The sequence below is a fragment of the Notolabrus celidotus genome, chromosome 19 (genome assembly GCF_009762535.1).
Source record: "Notolabrus celidotus isolate fNotCel1 chromosome 19, fNotCel1.pri, whole genome shotgun sequence".
Classification (NCBI taxonomy): Eukaryota; Metazoa; Chordata; class Actinopteri; order Labriformes; family Labridae; genus Notolabrus; species Notolabrus celidotus.
Window position 1 is genome coordinate 4,115,155 of NC_048290.1, and position 22,918 is coordinate 4,138,072.

General features: G+C 39.1%; 1 protein-coding gene across 3 annotated transcripts in view; it reads right to left on the bottom strand.

Moving 5' to 3' along the window:
• The window catches only part of mast4 (microtubule associated serine/threonine kinase family member 4), a 165,151-nt gene that overhangs the window by 74,475 nt on the left and 67,758 nt on the right, over nucleotides 1-22,918 (bottom strand). For all 3 annotated transcript variants that reach the window (XM_034710235.1, XM_034710238.1, XM_034710237.1), the window contains exon 4: nucleotides 1,624-1,655. In XM_034710235.1, the coding sequence (XP_034566126.1) occupies nucleotides 1,624-1,655 (32 nt within the window). The remainder of the gene's footprint in view (nucleotides 1-1,623; nucleotides 1,656-22,918) is intronic.

A 22,918-nucleotide genomic window follows, 5' to 3' on the forward strand; every position in this document is an offset into this window, starting at 1 on the left:
TCAAGGACAAGGATAAAAATGGACACTATTCTGTCCTCCAATAGAGAACCATACTCAGCAAACATCTCATACAAGTGTTCAAACACATTATGCTACAAACTGAAATCTGTGGAGGACATTTCTTCAGATAAATATTTCTCACATCATCAGATTCTATCCAAAAAGAACCCCAAGGTGATGTGTCCTGATTAAAATAAATAGTGGACTGAAATATTTGGAGTTATGTGGATAAGCATTGGGTTTAAGTCAGCCTTGAGACTCACTTTTACCACAGTGCAGATAGATTTTCAGTGAAATACTGGAACAGCTTTGAAGGCAGATAACAGGCAGAATCATGATTAAAAGAAAAGTATCCTTCATGTTTCGATTACAAACTTCTTAGAAAGAGAGGAAGGACTCATTAGGCAAAAGTAGACTTCTGAAAACTGTAAGAGTGTTTTAGATTCATGTACTTTTCCTCCAGGAGAGCAGAGGAAATTAAATCAAACATGAAGGAGGAACTGTAAACAAAGTATTTAATTTAAGCAACCGTGACCGTGCAACAGCTTTCCAATAATCTGTGAAGCTGGTTTTATATCTGACTGAACACTGAGCTCACTCTTTCATAAAATGGAGCACTGTATAGAGAGATAGAGGCCTATAGAAATACCATGTAAAGCTGTGATACCCAAAGTGTGAGCCACGGCCTCCTGGTGGGCTGTGAAGGTACTGCAAGTGGGCTGTCAGAGGTCATTCACTTCGAATTAACAAGTTATTTCTGAGAGAGTTAGAAGGGTAATGTGTAATACGAGTTATTTGTGGTTTTTATTGGTGTGTGCTACCCTGTAAACATGTGCTATGTTTGTCTTTACTGTTTATATGTATTGATACATACTTCTCTGGAGGCAGCTAATTGAATGCAGCACTTTAGTTCACAACATGCATCCCAAAGAGGACAATAAAGCGTATCGTATCATATCATATCGTATCGTATGTGGAGGAATTTCTGAAGGTCCACCATTAGAAATTAATTTATCTGTTTATTAAATACAAATAAATTAGGTAAATACTTAAATTCAAGTTATAATCAGAGTTCTTTTTACCCTAAAAGTGGACATGAAACTTTCTATGTTTGGAAACGATCATGGTTTATAATGCAGGTTGTAGTTAGTAGCATAAAGATAAATTATAATGCATAAGTTTCCAAACAGTCTTTGTAGTCGGTAAGAGACCAACAACATCTCCAGATCAAATGTGATTCCTTCACACCTTTAAACCAAGACACTCTCTAATGCTTCAAGTCCAGTCTGCATTGCTTTCAATGATCATGAGTACACCTCACGATTTCTGAATCAAAATGTGATCCTGAAGATTTAACTGAAAACCTCTAGTCTGAAAAAGACATCTTCATACTTTCTATGTCGTTGAGTTTAACCGTATCGTGCAGCATCTCAGAGGAAGGCTGTGATCAGTCCTCATTTCCATCACTGTCAGCATTCAGCTGAGAGGAAGATGAGCTTTTCACTTCACATAAACTTCCATGTAACCTTCATTGTTATCTGATCCAAGTCCATCGCACTACTAACGTATCAAACACTCTTTGTAAGCAGAAACACATGTGGTAGAAAATATCTGGGTACTTACAAACTGCCTCTTCTCGGTAGACTCAGCTCTTTCTGTGAATGAAAAGAGAGGAAAGGCTTTTAAAACGTTGACATAAACCACTTAAAACACTTCAGTACACAATGCGTATTACATATTTATAGATATGTAGTTCAAACACTTTTAATTAAGTATAAAAAAAACAGTATTTATGTTGCATAATCCAGCAGCAGCAGTAGATATAGTTAAACAGAGGTGAGGAATTAGGTGCTCTGGAGAAACACCAACAATGCCCTTATTGATCTCTGGAGCGTGCGTGCGTGCGTGCGTGCGTGCGTGCGTGCGTGCGTGCGTGCGTGCGTGCGTGCGTGCGTGCGTGCGTGCGTGCGTGCGTGCGTGCGTGCGTGCGTGCGTGCGTGCGTGCGTGCGTGCGTGCGTGCGTGCGTGCGTGCGTGCTGGTCTCAGTATTTTTTACTTAAAGGATAAAACATCTGCAATAATGCAAAGTCCTTGCAGCCATTAAAGCACTTACATATGTTAATGCAATGCATAATTCCACTCATTCATTTTGTTTTAATGTATTTTATAGATTCTGTTTGAGCTGCATTAGTTTGTGCAGACTTATTAGCATGTCAGCTGCCTGCAGGACGAGGCAGCTTTGATTGTATGGCACATTTAAAACATGGCTATAAGATGCCTAAAGAGCACAGCAGAGAAAGGCATTTAATATTTACATACAGTTAGGAATTGTAAACAATAAATACAGGGGGTATTTTCAAAATAAAGTTAATTCAGATATAGTTGGTTTTATTTTGAAAGTAACAGGTGTAACACTGTCAAAGGTGAGATGCAAAATATGATGATGTGTAAGTGAATGTCTGTGGACTCTGAAGGCGTGTTTTCATGTTTTTTACAAAATAAGTGACGTGCTAGATGTCGTCATTTCACACATCATTAAAACAACAACAAAGACATCTTGAATGATGTAAATCGCACACCCTTATGGCAACGAAAAACTCACATTCAACTTGCATTCTCACTTCACTGTAAGGAATGGCAGCACACACACAAAGAGAGAAGAGAAGAGAGTCCTGAAATGATTTTCTACTGACAGCTAGTGATACTGGAAAGCCTGCAAAGTTAGCCAACACTCAGAGGCTGTAACATCCTCAGGTAATAAGCAAAGGGTTCTGAGATTGCATACATATGACGTGTTGCCCCTAAAGACAGAAACCTGAGCTCTTCTCATACAGATCTTATTCCAGATCAGCTTTAACAGGACTGTGAAGGTGCATTTACAGAGTGCTAACAAGCTGAGAGTGTGAGTGGAGCCTCTGTAGGTTAATAAAGGTCAGGCTGTTGACTTTAACAGCCTCATAAACACAGCAGGTGTTCAACATGCTGCCGTGTATGTTGCCTCTCTTTAAACACAGTTCAGTTTGTGCTCGAGTCGAGTGCAATCAAAGAAATCGCATATTTCCTTTTAGAAAGTCGACCTCAGAGACGAGGGATGGAGAACTTTTAGAAGCTTAAGTAATGAGTAAAGAGAACACCTGGACGTGTGCGGTGCTCCTCCGTGGAAAATCACAAGTTTCATTAAAACACTATAAAGAACATATGTCTCTGACAGCTGCCAGATACAAATAAGTAAAATACATCAGAGCACAAATGATGCCTCTGCAGCTGCAGCATCTGTCGGTGTGTCGGTGCCACATGGAGAACCATGCGATCCAAAAATCAGCCACAGTGAGAGAGGAGCACGCTGTGAACACATCACCGCGTCCTCCTGAGAGATAACACAGCAGTTTGTGTAATTACAGCACTTTCTTATTAGGCAGCAGGTTGTTTTATCACCCTTTACAACACGTCCCTGTGCTCTTTTACATCAGCAGAGTGAAACAAATGCAAACCTCTGCAGCTCAGATTACTTTAAACTCCCTCTGTGTGATAAATAACCAGGCTCTGGATCGGTTTGCTTTTTTGGAGCTACAAATCCTCCTGATTTGATCATGAGACGTCTCATTGTCCTAAAACAACCAGATAAGGGCGAGGTCCTTTGTCTCAAACAGTCGAGGACACTGTCTTGATGTGTATTGGCTGCTCCAGTCAGCAGAAAATGTGCTAAGCCCCGCTCTCCCTTTGCTATCAATTAGGGCTTAATGTCATGCTTCCCCCTGCTGCCTACAGAAGACCAAGGGCACCGAGTTTCCTTGGGAGACATGACCGCGGCTCTCACAACGCTAATTACCAGCAGGGAATGACTTACAGTGATGGCACATCCACCTATCACAGCACAGCAAATAACAGTGTGAAGCCGGTAATAACACAAACACAATGTGAGAGCTGAAACATGAGTATAACTCATGGAAAGAGACTTGTTTTCATGTAAAATCAATGTGAGCTGCAGGGTGATATTTACATAAAGTGAAATAAATGTCTGGTAATGAGTTGCTTATTTATGCGTTTGATGCCTGACACTTTTGACAGCTTTCTGAGTAAGCAGAGCGTGTGCAGAGAGAGAGAGAGAGAGAAGGAGAGAGGGCTGTTACAGCCAGCCAGCGTATTCAAAGTGTGCTGTGTGACAGGGTTTTAATGAAACAGAGCGCTGAGATGCATATAAAACTCACTCCAGCTCTCCCTCTGACTAAAGTTTGGGAGAGCTGGAATAAATAACTTCAGGAGACAAAAGTAAAACAGGAAACACAGCGACTATCAGAAGACTGAATACTATGAGACTTAATCAGATAACAAGATTATACATCCTCAAACTCCTTCAAAGTTCTTCACCTTCCTTTATTTTATATTGTACTTACATTTGGTGATTTCTTCTCTATAAGGCTGATTTCATTGTTACTGGCAGAGTCAGCCATTTGCACTCAGGATTCAAATCCCCTTCAGACACAAGGGTTTCAATGAAAACAAATCAGGCACGTAATCCAGATTACAGGTTGTAAATTTATCTCATTGAGCCTTTCAGTTAACTCTACACTGTCTTTTAGCTGCAGCAGAGCTAAATTAAAGGGCAATTCCGCAGATTTAACACTGTAGCTTAATTTCTCAGTTCTTTTGACATATTTTTGGATCTTATTTATGTATTTATTTGTTAGTTAGTTGATTTATTTATCTATTTATTTATTTAGTTAATGAAATAATTATTTTATTTTATTGTTTATTTATTTATTTAATTATCCATGTATTTATTAGTAAGTTAGTTAATTTATTTATCTATGTATTATTTGAGTTAATTAATTATATATTTTATTTTTTTATGTATTTATCTATTTGTTTGTTAGTTAGTTTATTTATCTATTTATTTAATTTATTAATTATTTTATTTGTTTTTTTATTTATCCATTTATGTATTTGATATTTAGTGTATTTATTTATATGTATTATTTATTTAGTTATCTAATTATATATTTTATTTTTTATGTATTTATTCATCCATTTATTTGTTTGTTAGTTAGTTTATTTATTTATCTATTTATTTAATTATTTTATTTGTTTGTTTATTTATTTAATCATTCATCTATTTGCTATTTAGTGTATTTATTTAGAAATATTATTTATTTAGTTAACTAACTATATATTTTATTTTTTATGTATTTATTCATCCATTTATTTGTTTGCTATTTCCTTTATTTATTTATCTATTTATTATTAATTTAGTTAATTAATTACACATTTTATTTGTTCATTTATCTAGTCATCCATTTATTTATTTGTTGGTTTGTTTATTTATTTATCCATGTATTTATTTGCAAACATTTAATATTGCATCAAAGAAATCCCTAGAAAGAGTTAACCAAAGGAGGAAATATATATTTTTTTAACTAAATTTTTTTTATATGTGATGACACTTTCCTTACAGCTTTCCTAGAATTACTAAGATGACAAGCTCTTAACAACATGTGTTTCAGCACTCCATATTTCTACATCATCGTGATGTAATATTTTTGGGGCCCAAACATTTGGATTAAACTCTTCCTTTTAATGTTCTTCACTTTTGGCATTTGAAGGCTCAGATTGCTCTAACAGCATTATAAAAAGGACTGCTCCAGAAAAAGAAGAGTAAAAATCTTGTAGAGGTAACAAACGTCTTGTTTGAGGGACATCTGTTGCTGATTTTTACAAGACATTTATCTAACACTTTGAATAATCTGAGCTTGTCAGTGGCAAAACAAACACTTTAAGTGGACTTTCCCCTTCAGATCAAGTTGCAACTATTGCAGAAAGTTTGATTTATGCAAGCTGAGGCAATCTGCTGGACCAGTTCCAACATCTAAGTCCTTTTCTACCATTGTGTTTGCATTGTTGAATCTGTTGAAACGTCTATATGTCTGATTTTTGTGAGAACAGATCAGAGTGCATCCAACAGAGAAAATCTCCCACAATAAGGTGCATGTGTGATTGCCAAGTTTCTGAAAATCTCTGGCTCTTGATGTCCTGAAATTATCTAGAAAAGTCAGGGGTTCATGTGTGAAAGAGGATTTAATAAACCCGCTGGAACCAACTGGACATTTGGACACCAGACTGTAATATAATGGGTCAAATTACAGCGTTTTGAAACACCAGATTAACTCTTCAAATGGCTGCACATGCACATCAAATATTCCCAATCAAAGCTAGTTTGCAATAAGACAGAAGGTCCAATATTTTTGTCACACAGATTGGCGTTCACAAGGATCGTTTGTTCATCGAAAACACGTCTACAAAACATTTCCTTCTGTTGCCAAGTTCATCCTCCTCTCCTCGTCTCCTCATCTCCTCAGCAGAGCCGCCAGCCATTGTGTTGTTCGTGTATTAAATAAAGTCATAGCTGCCTTCAGCATGATGGGAAACTTTTCCTTTAACCCTGCATTAAAACAGCCCACATACAGATTGTTTGGCTGCAGTGTAAACACACATTGTCACCAAATGAACATGGCTGCATCTTAAATGACTGTAACTTCAGGAACATGATGATTTCAGGATTTCAGGATTTCTCCCCTCAGTTAACCTCGGTGGCATTAGCCGACATAATAGAAACACTTCTCTCTTTCCGCCTCTATCAGTCAGCGGCCTTCACCTCTTGCTTCATTATTCCTCACAGATATTTCTCCGCTCAGAGAGCAGCAGGAGCTGTGGGCCGATGTCATGGTCAAACACTGATTCACACTGCTGGAATACCAACAGACCCGAGACCAGGCAGCAGAAATTAATTCAGCGAGAGACTGTCATGGGACTTGTTCTTGTTAAACTGCTTCTGCATATTTTCTGTGTTCATTAACAAAAGATCTGTGACTCTTGCTGCCGTTTGGAGCGGGAGTTATCTATCCTGTGCCGTGTAGGAGTGGGACAAATTATCAATGCGGCAATATATCTTCCTCCTGACCCATATGAGACAAGTATTGATAACATATCTTTAATAGAGCTGCTACTGTTTATGTTGATTTGATCCTGCTAAATGTAATGCTCATTTTAACAATGCATTTCTGTTTTTAACTAACAGGATGTGCTACAAAGTTTGGATGCTGTGAGGAGAATGAGTGTCCTGCAGCAGCAGCAGTGGCTGGAGTTGAGTCTTTTCACCTTGAAGACAGTCAGAGACACTGCATCTTGATTTAATCTGATGCACAGTGCTGATGTGCCATGAAGGTTGTGTTCCTCCTTTGCTTTAAAGTATTTTGCAAGATATAACTGCATTCCCCTTCCTCCTCATATTTTGCTTGAGTTCCTCTCTGTGTAGTTTTACACCTGTTGGCTGACAATCCTGTTTTAATCAAACATGTAATTAGACAATAAATGAATGTATGTGCATAAGGATTTGATTTAGATGATGTGACTTGACTCCAGATATAATATCACATTATCAGATCCACGGGGATAGCAGATTTGATTTGGGGGTTTTGAAAAATGCTGAACCAGGTCCTTAATATCTGAATACCTGATCCCCATTCAGCACTCTGGGTTAAGGATACAATATTTTCACAATTTTTAAGAGAATAAGTTTGAAGTAAAGATATGACTTTCACTCTTACATCTGATTATTAGACGAAAAAAAAAGAGTAAATTAATTCTGTCTAATGTTTTCTTTATAAAAAAAATCATCTTTTCTATCTTGAGGTTGTGGACTCAGTTGAAAATAATCACTTAATTGTTTTAGGATATAATTTACAATAAAAAAAAGATTTTTAAGGAAATTCTAAATCCAATAAAATGTATTTATTGCATAAATAAGGAAATAATATGTTTTATAATTGTATTTAATTTATTTAATTTTATTATTTTATTGTATTTTTATATATTTGAGTATTATATTTGGGGAGAGGAATATCTGGGTCAATATGCTTGGACTGTTGCCTCTGGGACACAACCCTGGATAAGCAGAAGAAAATGAATGGATGAATGGATGGATGGATGGATGGATGAATGGATGGATGAATGGATGGATGAATGGATGGATGAATGGATGGAAGTATGAATGGATGGATGGAAGGAAGGATGGATGGAAGGAAGGATGGATGGATGGATGGATGGATGAATGGATGGATGGATGGATGGATGGATGGATGGATGGATGGATGGATGGATGGATGGATGGATGGATGGATGGATGGATGGATGGATGGATGGATGGATGGAAGTATGAATGGATGGATGGAAGGATGGATGTATGAATGGATGGATGAATGGATGGAAGTATGGATGGATGGATGGATGGATGGATGGATGGATGGATGGATGGATGGATGGATGGATGGATGGATGGATGGATGGATGGATGGATGAATGGATGGATGGATGGATGGAAGTATGAATGGATGGATGGATGGATGGATGGATGGATGGATGGATGGATGGATGGATGGATGAATGGATGGATGGAAGTATGAATGGATGGATGGATGGATGGATGGATGGATGGATGGATGAATGGATGGATGGATGGATGGATGGATGGATGGATGGATGGATGGATGGATGGATGGATGGATGGATGGATGGATGGATGGATGGATGGATGGATGGATGGATAATTGAGTAAACAAGCTGCTATTATTACTTTTTAAGTATTTTATCTATTATTTTTCTTGTGCAACTTTTGAAGCAACACTTCCCACAGGCTGTTGTTGGTTCAACTTATTTTTCGTATAAATCTAAAATAACTCCAAACAAATCAATAGCCTCCACATCATTTTGAATTCAGTACTCGGTTTAAGAGTTACGGTTTGAATATGACATTCTACATTTGAGGCATGAGTTTTGTGTCAAAGTGAAAAATGGGAAATCTTAAATATATTTTTTGTGAAATCCAATTTTTTTGTATATTTGAAGCAAAGTCCTTGCATGTTTTTATACAAAAAGAAGGTATTTCTATTAAAATTCAGGGTGAAAATCTGCCAAACAGGTTTAAAATACTGAGAGGAATTACATGAGAACCTTTCATCTTCAAAAGACGTCAATCAGGACGACCAAACGCAGACCAAACTGAAACCTTGTGCTATTGATAATTTGTTTATCTGGTATTTTTGTTCAGTGCTCCAAAATAACAACTCTGACACGATGACCTTGAGAAAGTTGATCGTCCCACGGGCTTAATGTCAAATAATAACTTCAAGTAACATCTCTAAGACTCCACATCAAAGCTGTGGGGTTGCTCCTGTAAAAAGGTCTGTGTGTAATGCTTCATCAATAATTCTCCTTGATTTATTTTGGATTTTCCTACATTTCAAGATCAAAAGTGAGCTTGCTTTGAATGTGGTTTGCTGCTGACTGGCAGAAAATTCCCATTCTTATGTGAAGTCAGAGAGATAATGTCATCAAGTGAGCACCTTAAAGTGCATCAGGGACAAGGGAAGTTTATCCCCCATGATATTTCCTGATACACAGATGCTGCTTCTGTTTTGCTGTATTCATAAAGTGCATTATATTTATCTCTTTGGATCTGCTTTACATCTTGTAGTGTGCTCTGGCACCTTCATCCACTACGCCTACATGTTTTTTTGACAGTCAGACAGACAAATTTGTGCCATCTTCCTCTGAACCAGCTTTGATGTAATGTTTACAAAGTTCACCATTTTCTTAAAGCATGTTTTCAAAAATCTCTCGCTCTCTCCGGCCATGTGTGGGAGGGAATGTTTATGCAGCCTGCAATCCTGGGTTGTTAAATATCAACGCTTTGTCATGCCCCTTTGGCGACTCATCCCGACACATGAAGTAGTCTGAGTGTCTGGATGAGACGCACATGAAAAGTCACATAATGGAGCAGAAAGAGCAGCGCAGTCTGCTTGGACTGATGGGTTAAAGAACGAGGACTTTCACCCAAGTTTGAGTCCGGTGTGAGTTCAAATGTTCTGTTTATATTACCATCCACAAAACTTACATTCTCACACTATTGTTTTAGCCTTAATCCTAACCAATACCAAAAAGGGTATCTAAAGGGTACCTTAACACAGACACTAAGGGTATTCCAAAATAGACACCACTGAGTGTGAGATTCAGACTGAAGAATAACTTTTAAGAGTTGAAAAATCTGTGTTAACTGATGCAGAAGGGTACCTTAAAACATGCACATTGTACACAAAAACAAGAGGTAACCTAAAACAGATGATAAGTGCACCTTAAAACACACAGTAATGATAACATTTAAGCAAATTACAACAATATTTTAGAGATACTTTTTACAGGGTATCTCAGAAAGGATGCTTTTTACTTGTCTGTCTGGCACTTAAGGGTAACTTAAAAGAAAGTCACTGGAGGGTACCTTAAAACAGACAGTTAAGAGGAGCTCAGGAGTCACTTAGAATAAAACCTAAAGGGTACCTAAAACATGCACTACAGGGGTACCTTATACACAATGACAAGAGCTAACCTTAGAATACCTTGAAACAGGCAATGCAGATAAAACTGAAACAAATGCCTCTCAACACCTTAAAGAAACACAATATAGGGTACCTCAAAACAGATGCTACACTATGTTTACTATACTGTGGTACTGGTTGGTCATTTTGAATACAGATCCTAGAGGTGACCTAAAATTAGAGAACACTGGGTTACTTGACCCGGTCACTATTGGGTACCATGCAAAATCTGCTTTGAGGTACCTGAAAACAGATCACTTGAAATAGACCTCAAAGAGTACTAACACACCAGGGCAACTTAAAACAAGCACTAAAAGGTTACCAAATACACAGACAGCAGAGGGAACCATAAAATAAATGATAAGGGTACCTAAAAACAGACATTGAAGGATGCTTAAAAGTACCTGATGAAAGACACTTCATACCTTGAAACTTTTGCTGTTCGGTACAATGCTATATCCTCAAGAGGTACCAAAAAACAGAGACTTGGGTGATTTTGAAACACCAGAGAATAGACACTCGAGTACTTTTGGATAGATGCTTAAGGGTACCTTAAAACAGACGCTGAATATAATTAACAAATTACCAGCTTTGGTTGGTTTAATGTGCTTGAATATGTACTTTCATATCTTTCTGTTGATTTGTGTGAAGCACACTGAGCTTACATTAGAGTACGGTAAATAAACTTGACTTGAGTCGACCTTTGAGTCGCCATGGGAATAACTTCATGCTCCTAATTAAAGATGCTCCTCTGAATTAAATCTTGGCCTTCATCTAATCTAAATGCCGCTTCAAAGTCAAGGAGCTCAAGTGTTTCAGGAGATTGGGGGATCAATAAAAGCTGGTTATCAGCTCACAGCACATGTTTAGTTCAGCCTGTAGACAGACCATACATTAAAGACTGATTGAAGATCGTCTCTGAGAGCATACATCGACTTCAGGTGGCGTCAGTAACCCAAATTCTGGTCACACAGAAACTACAAGTAAGCAGCCCATTTATTAACCCTGACACCGACATCAGTAAAACCCAACCTACTGTCTGAAGTGATATTTTCCACCAATGCGCCTCGACTGATCTGAAAGGTATTGATTTCTCCGCCAGCAGGAAGACATTCAATAGCAAAGCACGCAGACTGTTAGAAAGCCGGGCTGATTAAATCTGTTGGCATCCACATTTCTCCTTGTAGCAGGATGTTAGCTGTCATAAAAGCTTAATCCACTGCCTCGTCCAATGATGTAAAAGGAAACAATTAGCTCCAAGACTGGCGGGGAGAATAATAGTAGTCTAATTTAATGATCTCTCTTTCTTTTAACGAGGAGTTCATTTTTATGTCTTGTCAATGGAGCCTTTAAGCCTTTAAATAAATGAAGATGTCACAGCAGTGAGAAAGTCTTTAACTTCTACAACACTCACAGGTAAGAAGATCAGCTAATAATGTTTCTATATTCTTTTTTATGTTAATCATTATTCAGCTGGGGTGGTCCTTCATGTTAAATATTCATCAGACATAGGCTACTTCATCTTTTTAACATTTCAAAAGTGTCTCAGAAAACGTATTGATCCACTTCTAGCCTCTGATTTTGAAAGGGAAGCCAATGCATGGCAATGGCCAGCAGGGGGCGCCTCAACTGTTCACAAGAAGAAGAGAAAGAAAGATTTATTATCTAAGCTAATATTTTCAAATTGATCTAAAGTGCCAGTTTTAGGTTTTCTTAAGCATAGCATGATGTTCATTTAATACATAACAATTAATTGGAGTAGCTCAACATCAGCAAGACTAAGGAGCTGGTGGTGAACTACCGGAGGAACAAGAGGCCCCCAGCCCCAGTCCTCATCCAGGGGGAGGAAGTGGAGAGGGTGGACTCATACAAGTACCTTGGGGTCCAAATAAACAATAAACTGGACTGGTCCACCAACACTGAAGCCATCTACAGGAAAGGACAGAGCAGACTGTTCTTCCTGAGGAGACTCAGGTCCTTCAGTGTCTGCAGCAGGCTTCTGAAGACCTTCAACCAGTCTGTGGTGGCCAGTGCTCTGCTCTGTTGGGGAGGTAGACGAGTGAGGCGTTGGTCTAGAACTGGGCAGTCTGGAGTCCAGAAGCTGAGAGGAGGATGATGGACAAACTGAGAGCCATCCTGGACAACTCCTCTCACCCTCTCAATGATGAGCTGTGGCTGATGGGGAGCTCGTTCAGTCAATGCATCATCCGTCCACAGTGCAAGACTGAATGTTTCAGGTGCTCCTTTGTGCCCACCGCCATCAGGCTGTTAAACAGTAACAGAGGCCACAGACTGTCATCACACTGACCACTGACCACTGTCTTGACTGTACTTATGTCTAGGTTGCTGCAACAACCGAATTTCCCCCCGGGGATCAATACAGTAATATCTTATCTTATCAATAAGCAGGGGACGGTTTAGGGCTTGACTTCCTGTGATGCACAAGTTTCTACTTCATTGCTGCCAGGATGACCAAATATGGTCATATCTAGTTTAAAAAAATGGCAGAGACGCTACATTTGATCCAGTTCTTCCTTACAGTCAAGAACTGTGTCCATATTCAGGGGTAGCATCCTTTGAAGGACCCAGCCTGTGAAGGACGCAACCTTCATAGACGCCCACACTGAAATGGGACCGTCTTGTCTGGGTAGGATTTCTTGTTTACATCCCCAGCTGTTTCCACCCTACCTTCTTGTAACTACCTCTAAAACTAGTTACAAAACCAACATCATGTAACTAATCCTACTATGTAAGAATAATGTGAAGTTCAAGGCCTCCCTCATGATTAAACGCTAGCTGTTTGAGTTTAAATTACTCAGCCGCTTCAGATTCTGACGTCCTGTCATAATCGGCCAACATTAAATGACGTAAAGACCACAAAGGATGAACCCGATGCATCCTTTGTGGTCTGGAAAAAGTAGGGCACATTTGTCAGCCGCCATATACTATAGGGAGCCTTTCAAAAGAAGGACATCTGTCAATGCACCGCTGTGACGCAGTCAGTTTTGAATGCAGCCCCTGAAGTGGGACACAGCTTATAGATCCATCCCTGGAGACATGAGGAGCTGTAATTACAGCCGCCTGTACTGCTTGATCAACAGCTGATGTCCTACCAACATCTCATCCTAACAGCTGAATGTAAAGACGAGTGTTCTTGGGTGAGTTTTATAAGATCTGGCAAACTTTCTTGCTTGTTATTTTTATGAATTTGAAAATTATGAGTGTGAGATTTAACTTTTTCTCGTCCTCTTATGTTGATATTCCAAACATGTGGGCTGGACGTAGGCTCAGGATGGTTTCTGTGCATGTAGTGGGTGTGTGTGAGAAGTTTGTTTGTTGAACTGCATTTATAAAACTCAGTTAGAATACTTTTTTTTATTATTATTGGCTGACATTTTAAATATAAGATGCTATATTTAACTGAAGACCAAGAGTCCTGGAGAGTGAAGAGAAAAGTTGAAGAGGAAAAGAAGCCCACACTTATATCAGGAGATGTTGCAGTTTTAAGAAGCATGAGGGAGCACTTCGGGAAACCTTCTGAGTGTAATAAGGGAGGGAAGTTGAGCGGAGAGGAGCAGGTTTCATAGTGCAGAGCAGAGTAAAATAACTAACGTCAGCTGGAATATCTGCCTCGTAATCTCTTTCTGTAATCCTACGTCTGTGAGTACAAGATCTAACTTTCTACGTGAGTTTTTAAACAAGAAATGACCAGAAATGACCTCTAATGTGCATCCCTGGTTCCTGTTTATCTCTAGTCACACAGTCTACACAGCACAGTAATAACTTAGTGATGTGTTTGCTGGTCTTTTACTACGGACTGCTGTCTGTCGAAGTTTGACGGGAGCAAATGCAAACGACAGAAGTGATGTTCAAACTCAGGCGACAGAAGGACGAACAGCTGGAGACGATGGAGGAGCGGGAGCTTGCTGAAGACATCCGTCCAGCTTGAACAGAAGGTACTGTAACCACTTCACAAAGATGCAAACTTCAGTGAAACTGTGGAGTCGCTCACAACCACTGCCAGGAGTTATATTCCAGCAAAGGAAATGTGATGAGGTGCTTTAGAGAGCTTTGAAAGTAAACATTATTTGGCACTAAGGGAGGCTGATAAAAACCGGTCTGTTAGTTGGGTGTCCACTTATTCACATCCAACATTCAAACACCACTGATGCTGACTCCAGTCCTCCAGGAGGGAGGACAACAGCTTCTCTTCTTCATCCAAAACAACTTCTCAGACAAAACACCATTTGAGTCTCAGTTTTTAAGCTGCCCTGAGTTCATCTGTCATCTGGTTTATGATGGTATGCCCACATCCAAGGCTTGTACAAAGCATGGTCCACATTAGGGACGGGTCGAAGAGTTAATGTGAATATTATCTCTTTCCAAAAAGTTACATTTTTCATTGTTTTTAACTGTGCATGGTTGTAATGCGGTATTCCCGTCAGACGGTTGCAAAATAGCGTCTTAAAGCTGTTTGCTAACCGCATTAAATAACAGGAGAAGAAGAACGCTCATACGGGACTTCCACCAGCTCCGTGCTCTCTCATCCGTCAACACCCACCGGTTGTGTTTTCGGAACGCAGCACAGAGCAGGACCACAGGACAGCTGGAGTCATGTGACGAAGGTTTTCCCCAAAGTAATCCCTGAATCAAGGATTCTCCTCCTCCTCCTCTCCTCATCCATGTTGTCTTTCTGGTCCTCTGAAAACCTCTGACCTGTTGACTCCAGGCCTGGCTCTGCTCATCATGACGGTTTGTTGTTGTAGTTTTAAAGTACTGTAGTTAAAAACGATCTGGTGATAACACAGAGTGTTTTATTCTGAAAATCAACCAGATGTTTTAGTTTTGTTTTGGTGCCTAACTTCCTGCCCCGCTCCATCTGCTCTGTTGAGATTGATGCGTCGTGCTCTGGCATCCAGCAGAAGTAGAAGTCTTGCATAACTGATCCGATGCGTTCCAACCTGGATCAGAGACGCAGCCAGAACGCAACTGAGCGGATCCAGTGGAAGTTAACACATTGACTAGAATAGAAACCTATCAGATCCAGACCAACTTATGATGATTAGGAATAATCACTGAATAGATGCCAGTGACGGTCAAATAGTATTTTGGCTTGAAATGTCCATCCTTAGTCAACATACCCAGATATTTTTAAGTTATCTTGCTTCACTAGACCTGACAAATGGGACTGCACTAAGTGGTCACTCACAGCCAGCTATGAAAAGTCAATTCAGAGTTTCTGCAAGTTGCAAACATGAACAAATCTGCCATCAGTAGACCGTCATATTTTAAGAGTGATATCAGAAAAGTGAAGAAGTCAAACACACTCCAGACTATAAGGAACACAGCTGGAAGACTAACACACTGCAGGTCTGAATGTGAATATGTGAATAATGAGTGGACCCGGAGTTAACCCTGAAGTTACCTCCCTAACCACAAACTCTGAAGTCTCAAAGTCACGGCCAAGGATCCATTACTTGACTGTGGACAAGAGAGCTCCCTGTAATACGTCAGCTTCCAGAACAAACACACCTGACCTTCATTTCTCTCCACTTCCTGTCTATAGCAGCTCAGGTAAAGGTGAGGCTGATGAAATGCCTCTCTGAGGATTTGGAGAGGATACAGAAATGTTTCTGCAGGATCATCAGCATTCTGTCTCCTTCTCCTTCATGACTGAGCGAAAGGCGTGATGAGGAGGACAACCCTGCACTCCCTCACCAACGCGCTCAAGGACAGTTCAAACACGCGGCACGCTTTTTCCTGCCTGCAGGATCAGCTGCACCCACAGGCTTCATGCATCGGTGCAGGAAATTCCTCAAGTCTTAGAGTAGAACTAGAGGACACAAAGTTTCCTTCATATCCTGAGTTCTAAAACTGCACTTCAAAGGATATCTGACGCCTTTGATTTCATGTTGTTTCTTGCAAATTTGGTCACAAAAATGACATCTGAGTGCCGTACTGACCCAAATATAAGACTCTATTTTTTCCTTGAAATGCTGTACATCCTAAATAAAAGAGGGTTAGTCTTCTATTCAGGGTTTTGTCATTAAATGTGAAGACTTGTGACCAAGGACAACACCACTTTACTGTAAGGAGAATGTACCCCTCATGATTTTATCAAGGTAATAATATATTAAACTTTGTACACTGATGTGGGTTTTTCTTCATTTTTACAGATACACTACCAGTCAAAAGTTTGGAAACACCTTCTCATTCAAGGGTTTGCATTTATTTGAATTATTTGAAACACTGTAGATTAATATTGAAGACATCAAAACTATGAAAGAACATATATGGAATTATTTAATTCACAAAAAAAGTGTTAAACAAAGCAGAATATGTTTTATGTTTCAGATTCTGTAAAGTAGCCCCCTTTTTCCTTCATGACAGCTTTGCACACTCTTGGTGTTCTCTCAGTCTGCTTCATGAAGTGGTCTCCTGGAATGGTTTCTAATTAACATGAGCCTTGTCAAGAGTTCATCAGTCATGAGACCATCAGTTGTGTTGTTCAGAGGTAGGGTTAGTACACGATGGAGAGCCCTATTTGACTACTGTAAAACCAGATTATTTCATAGTTTTGATGTCTTCAGTATTAATCTACAATGTTGAAAATAATTAAATAAAACAAAAACATTGAATGAGAAGGTGTGTCAAAACTTTTGACTGGTAGTGTATATACGGTGTTGTTGTTTTCTTTAATGAGATCATTTGGAGACCAGACTAAAAGAAGATGAATTATTTCTCTTTATGCATCTTTAATCTCCTGTTAGAATAAATGAGGTAGCTCTTAGGATTCACAGCAGTTGTTGTGCTCAATTTTTTTAATGAACACTTTACAGTACTAACTTTTATTTTCTGTTTTATTCAATCATCAAAATACGAACATGAAACACAAAATATGCTGAAATGTCTTTTTTTATCCGTCCTTTTCTGAATCTTTGTCAGAGCTCCAAAGTGTTCCTCTTTAGAAACGTTTGCATATGTCTGTGTTCTGAAATAACAAATTTTATCTATTTTGTGCTCATTCTTTCTCAAGGAGAATTTCTCTTTTCATCTGACTTTTTTTCCCCCATCACGTCAATGAAGAGCTCCTGAGCAGAGAGAAACTCACCATCCTGCATAAGGACACTTCAGCAGAGAGGCTGTTTACCTCGTGCGGCTAAAGAAAGCCCGTCCTTTACACTTGTCCTTCTTACATGAGAGCTTTCCTCTGATGTTTCACTCAAGTGGGTTATTCTCTTATGAAATTAGCACAAAAACAATATCACCTTTCTCATGGAAATGTGGCATAAGGAAAGATTTAGCGGTCATCCTTTACAAAACGCTACAAGACGTACAATCTGTTGCTGCAGCATCATGTTTTGTCAGACGGGCTCTTTGCTCACCAGCTGTCTCTCAACACTTCAACACTAACGGCTCTTAAGACGCACACAATGTCACCACACTCGCCTGGACGGATACCTTTTATTACCGGGGATCTCATAAGTGCAGTAAAGCTCACAATGCAGTGCAGCAGCTTCTGACAGGCGGCTGCTAATTAAGACTGAGGACGAGTGAAGCTGCTTTAAGCATTATTAAAATCTATGGAAGTCTAACAAACTCATATAATGAGGGAACACGGAGGATATATGGGGGCATCTCGACCAAGAGTTCCGGGGTCTTTTAGCCCCAAGAACTAAAAGGTTCCTGTGCCCCCATTGTTGTCTGCGTTTCGACCGCGGGCTGAAGTCACGGGTAGATTGTGCAAATCAGGCCAGTGACGTATGGAAGGGGGAAAAAGTAAATGCACTACACCACCAGACCAGTAGAGGGCAGTAAAACAAAGACGTGACATTCATCACAGATGACACCATAGAAGCAGATGAACAGGCAGGTATCATTATGAGCAACACAACAGTTAGCCTGTTAGCATGAAGAGACTCAGCTGGCGCTGTTTTAGATGGTGCTATATTTCATCACAGATGGATTCACTGAATCAACACGTGAGAGGAGATAAGCGCGAGTAGCAAAGACGTTTCAACACGGCTTTAAAATCCTTTTGAACTCAAAAAGCTGTGGCAGAGATCGGCCGGTGTTTTGGTTTAAACTGCGACCCTGTTAACTGGAGACTCTCAGCCGGATGCATCCCTCATAAACGTCTTCAGACGATCATTAAATATCTGATGAGGATATTTTGAAATCTTAATAAAAACTAAACTAGTTTGCATTCCCAGGAACTCCCTCCGTGTTTCAACAGCTGTGTAAACTCCACAAACACTGACACATTCAGCTGAAGGTCTCCAGTTTATAGGGTCACTTTTAAAACCGGAACACCGGGAGGAGAGACGCATTCACGGTGGGCTGAGAGAAGACTACTGTTACAAGCTGCTAAATCAAGAGAATCACAGCTTCTTCTTTTGAAAAGTACACACACATACAAAAAAGATAGAACAAATAAAAACTAATGAAAGAAAGAGAAATCAAGTGAATCACAGATGGAAAAAACAATGACTGTGAATGGTTTTTGGGGAAATTTGACAAAAATTATTATTATTTTTTTTTTTGACAAAAGAAAATCTGAAAAAAAAAAATTTTGGCAAAAGAAAATCTGAAAAAAAAAAATTTTTGAAAAAAGAAAATCTGAAAAAAAAATTTACAAAAAAAATTTGAAAAAAGAAATTTGAAAAAAAAATTGGATTTTTTTTTTTTTTTTTTCAAATAAAATTAAAATTTTGAAGAAAAAAATTTGAAAAAAAAAATTGGCAAAAACAAAATGAAAAAAAAAAATTTGGCAAAAAAGTTGACCCACAGCTTCTTTTTTTGAAAAGTACACACACATACACAAAAGATAGAACAAATGAAAACTAATGAAAGAAAGAGAAATCAAGTGAATCACAGATGTGTGTGATGTTATTGTGGACGATGGGTGGAATAAAAACACTGCAGGTTAATCTACCAATCAGACAAGTTCAGCATCCCTGAAAGTCCCAGGACCTTTGAAAAGTACTATTCCCCAAGCAAGGGCTTTTCAGGGGGGAGATTAACTACCCCAGAACTAAATTTAGACCCTGGTTCCTCTGGTTGAAATGCAAACTAAAATCACCTTATGCAAAACTAGAAACAAACTCTCACCACTGATCAAGAGTCACTTATCATTGCAGAAATAAATGAGTGATTTAAAATATTAAATATAAACGTCATGACTATTTTAACAGAGTTTGGTACCTAAACACTGCAGCAGACACTGTGCATCACTCGTTTCTGTAACATTATAGACTGAGGGCGATGCCATATCTTAGAAAATCTACACTTTTGGGTTCCCCACCTAGTGGCAAACATGTGGTACTACACCTTCAAAGGTCTAAAGGCCACAGATTGAACAATAATTTAAGCTGAATTGAAGAAAACGTGAGGCGGAGAGAACAGAGGGGCTTGTTACCTTGAGAGTCAGACACCTTCACACACCATCAGGCATACATAATGAAGGGATTATTTAAATTTGTTGAGCAGGAAATTGACAGTCTAACACTTGTTTTTTGAGTCATGAATTAAATATCACACAGGTCTGCTGACATTAGGCAAACACAGGAAACACAGGTGATTACTTTTATAGAGACAGCAAATATTAAAGTGCATCATATCAGGATTTAAATCTCCACTGCAGCAATTACAAAATAAAAGCTCACCAAGAAATATGCATTATGATATTTGGGATTGACAGTGTTAAAGGAATAAAAAATAACATTCACCTTTAGTCCATAAAACATGACCCTCCTTTATTTCCCTTCAGAGAGACATTCACACTGAACTGAGCTCAACACTTTTGAAAACTCATTATTGGCTCTGATGGTGGGAAGCAATAATTCTCCTGCATGTTGTCAGTCTAAAAATAACCCTTCACTCTCTGTCACAGTCATTAGACATCAACATGAACTCTAAATCTGTCTCCTCGTCTTCTGCAGGATTCAACATCAACTCCAGGTTTTGACATTTACGCTCACTAAATTAGATCCGGGAGCACAGATGTGATTTACTGTCGTCAAATACTTTGTTTTTATTTTTATATATTCCTCAAAAATGTTGCAGCTTTGCTTTTGGATGCAAAAACAAAATGGAAATTAAATAAATAAGACAAAAAACGAAGTGGATGTTGTAACATGCCAGTGAAGTAATACTTTGACACCATGCAACAAGATAAAGTTCACTGGTTTCTCTTGCAGCAGCTGGTTTCTCTGGCATAGCAGGACAGCTTGAAGCAGTCCAGACAAGAGACAGTCCAGCGTATTACTCTGCATTAAACAAAAACTTCCATTGAGACTTTAAAAACCATCAAGATTCAACATGTTTGAAGAAGTGCAGCTAAAAAAGACCAACCAGAAAAATAAAAAATGTAAAAAAGGAGGGAAGAGTTGCTGAACAGCCATCATAGTCTTCTTCTACACTTGGAAAACAACAAATGAAGACCTGTTTTGCCCGCCGGCTGTGTATAAATAAGGACGACACGCCTCCATGTCCTCCTATAAAAAAAATGAAGCCAAAATACTGCCACAACGTTTGCTGAAATATTGCACTGGTGACATATTTTGGAGCTAACACATCCTCCTAGGCCGAGGAATTGATGTCATGCTCCTGACGCTAACTGGAAGACACATTTAGCTTACTGGTAAAAAGATCCCTCAGGTGGGAACAGCCAACAGCAGAACAGATTGTGGTGTCGGTCTGAGGCAGACACTCACAGTTATGGAAAGTTCAGTGACTCTTGTGTTAGTCATGTTTTCTCTCGCTGTTCCTCCTCTACTCTGATAATCTTGTAGGACATGCTGCAGGAGACTAGTTTATCAATAGAGGTGTTATATCCGCAGCATTTAAAGGTACAGTGTGCAGAAATGAGAATATGGAGCGATATCTAGCGGGCAGATTCTAGTTTGAAACACTCCCTTGCTCACTGCTCCCATTGTTGAAGGGATGTTGGCCTTCAAGGACAAGAAACTCCTGGATGCATGAGAAATATTATATTAATATAAATTATTTTGTGCACTACAACAGCTCTCTTCTTAGTCTTCTTCTTCAAATGCATATGGCCGTTGCTAGTGTGCAGAAATTAGAATATTGAGCGATATCTAGCGAGCAGATGCTAGTTTGAAATGCTCCCTTGCTCACCCCTGGCGTTCAAGGACAAGAAGCTCCTGGATGCATGAGAAATATGATCAAAAACTTCAATACAAATTATTTTGCACGCAACAACCCTCACCTTCTTTTTCTTCCAATGAAAATGGCCGTTTCTAATTTGTCCCTTCTGTGCTGCTGTAAAAACATGACAGAGCAAAATGGCCGCCCCCATGGAAGGGGACTTGCTCCTTTGTAGAAATACAACTCATTCTAAGTTAATAAAAACAAAGTAGTTTTCATATTCAGGTGATTATGCACTTATTTGAACATACTTGGGAAAAATATATTTAATTACTACAGAGTCTGTTTGACTAAATGTCGCTAAATCACAGGCTGTATAAAAAATGGATGTTGTATCCGTCACTGTCAATCAAGTCAGCCATGCCCTTATTTGGGCAAAACCCGTAAGTTAAATATCTTCAAAAATGATGCGTTACAAAATAATTAATCCCCCGTACAGTGTGTGCAGATAGAGAAATTAGCTATTCAGACCTAAACTGTTTTTTGAACCAGGCTGTAAACATGTTTAATGCTGTAAAGATCGTCTTTTTTGAATGGGTGTGTATGTGGTTTGCAGTGTTTCTGCAGCCAGCCTCTAGTGGATGCTCCATGAACTGCAGTTTGTAGCACTTTCGCATGGGCTTCATATTTTAAGACCAGAGGTTGCAGCTTGCACTAAAAATTACATACTGTACCTTTAAAAAAAACTCTACAACATGCAGACATGGCACTTATTTTATGAGGAACACTGAGCTGAACTTCTTTCAGACCATTAGGTTTGACTGAGCCTGAATCAAATCTGTATTCATGATATCTGAATAGGAGCAGCAGGTTCATGTTAAATTATGTCTGTATTTTTGCCTTGATCCAAAACTACTGTCAGTCCAAATCATCCAGTTGTTACTTTTCACTCAATGGAAACAACAGCCCACTTGAATGATGTCATCTATTCCTGCTCTGAGAGTGAATGGGAAACAGTGGAGCTCAGCCAGGACATTCATTTGCCAGACAAACTAACTTCCGTGTTTCCTTTTGAATGTGAAAGTTAGAGCGCGTACAGGAGCGGCCGTTGTGTTTGGTGTAGCCGGTATGTGTGTGTGTGTGTGTGTGTGTGTGTGTGTGTGTGTGAGAGAGAGAGGGAACATAAAGACGTCTGTGTGGAGGAGGAGAGGGGAGCGAGGGAGGAGGTGCTGCTGTCCAACAAAGGAGGAGGGAGATTAGGGCAACTGTGCACAAAATTACTGTTTGAGGGCTTTTGATAGACGTGAATTACCAGAAGTGTTAATGGTTTCTCTGGAGGAATCCATTAAAACTATCCAGAAAGAAAATTCAAACAGCGGAAATTG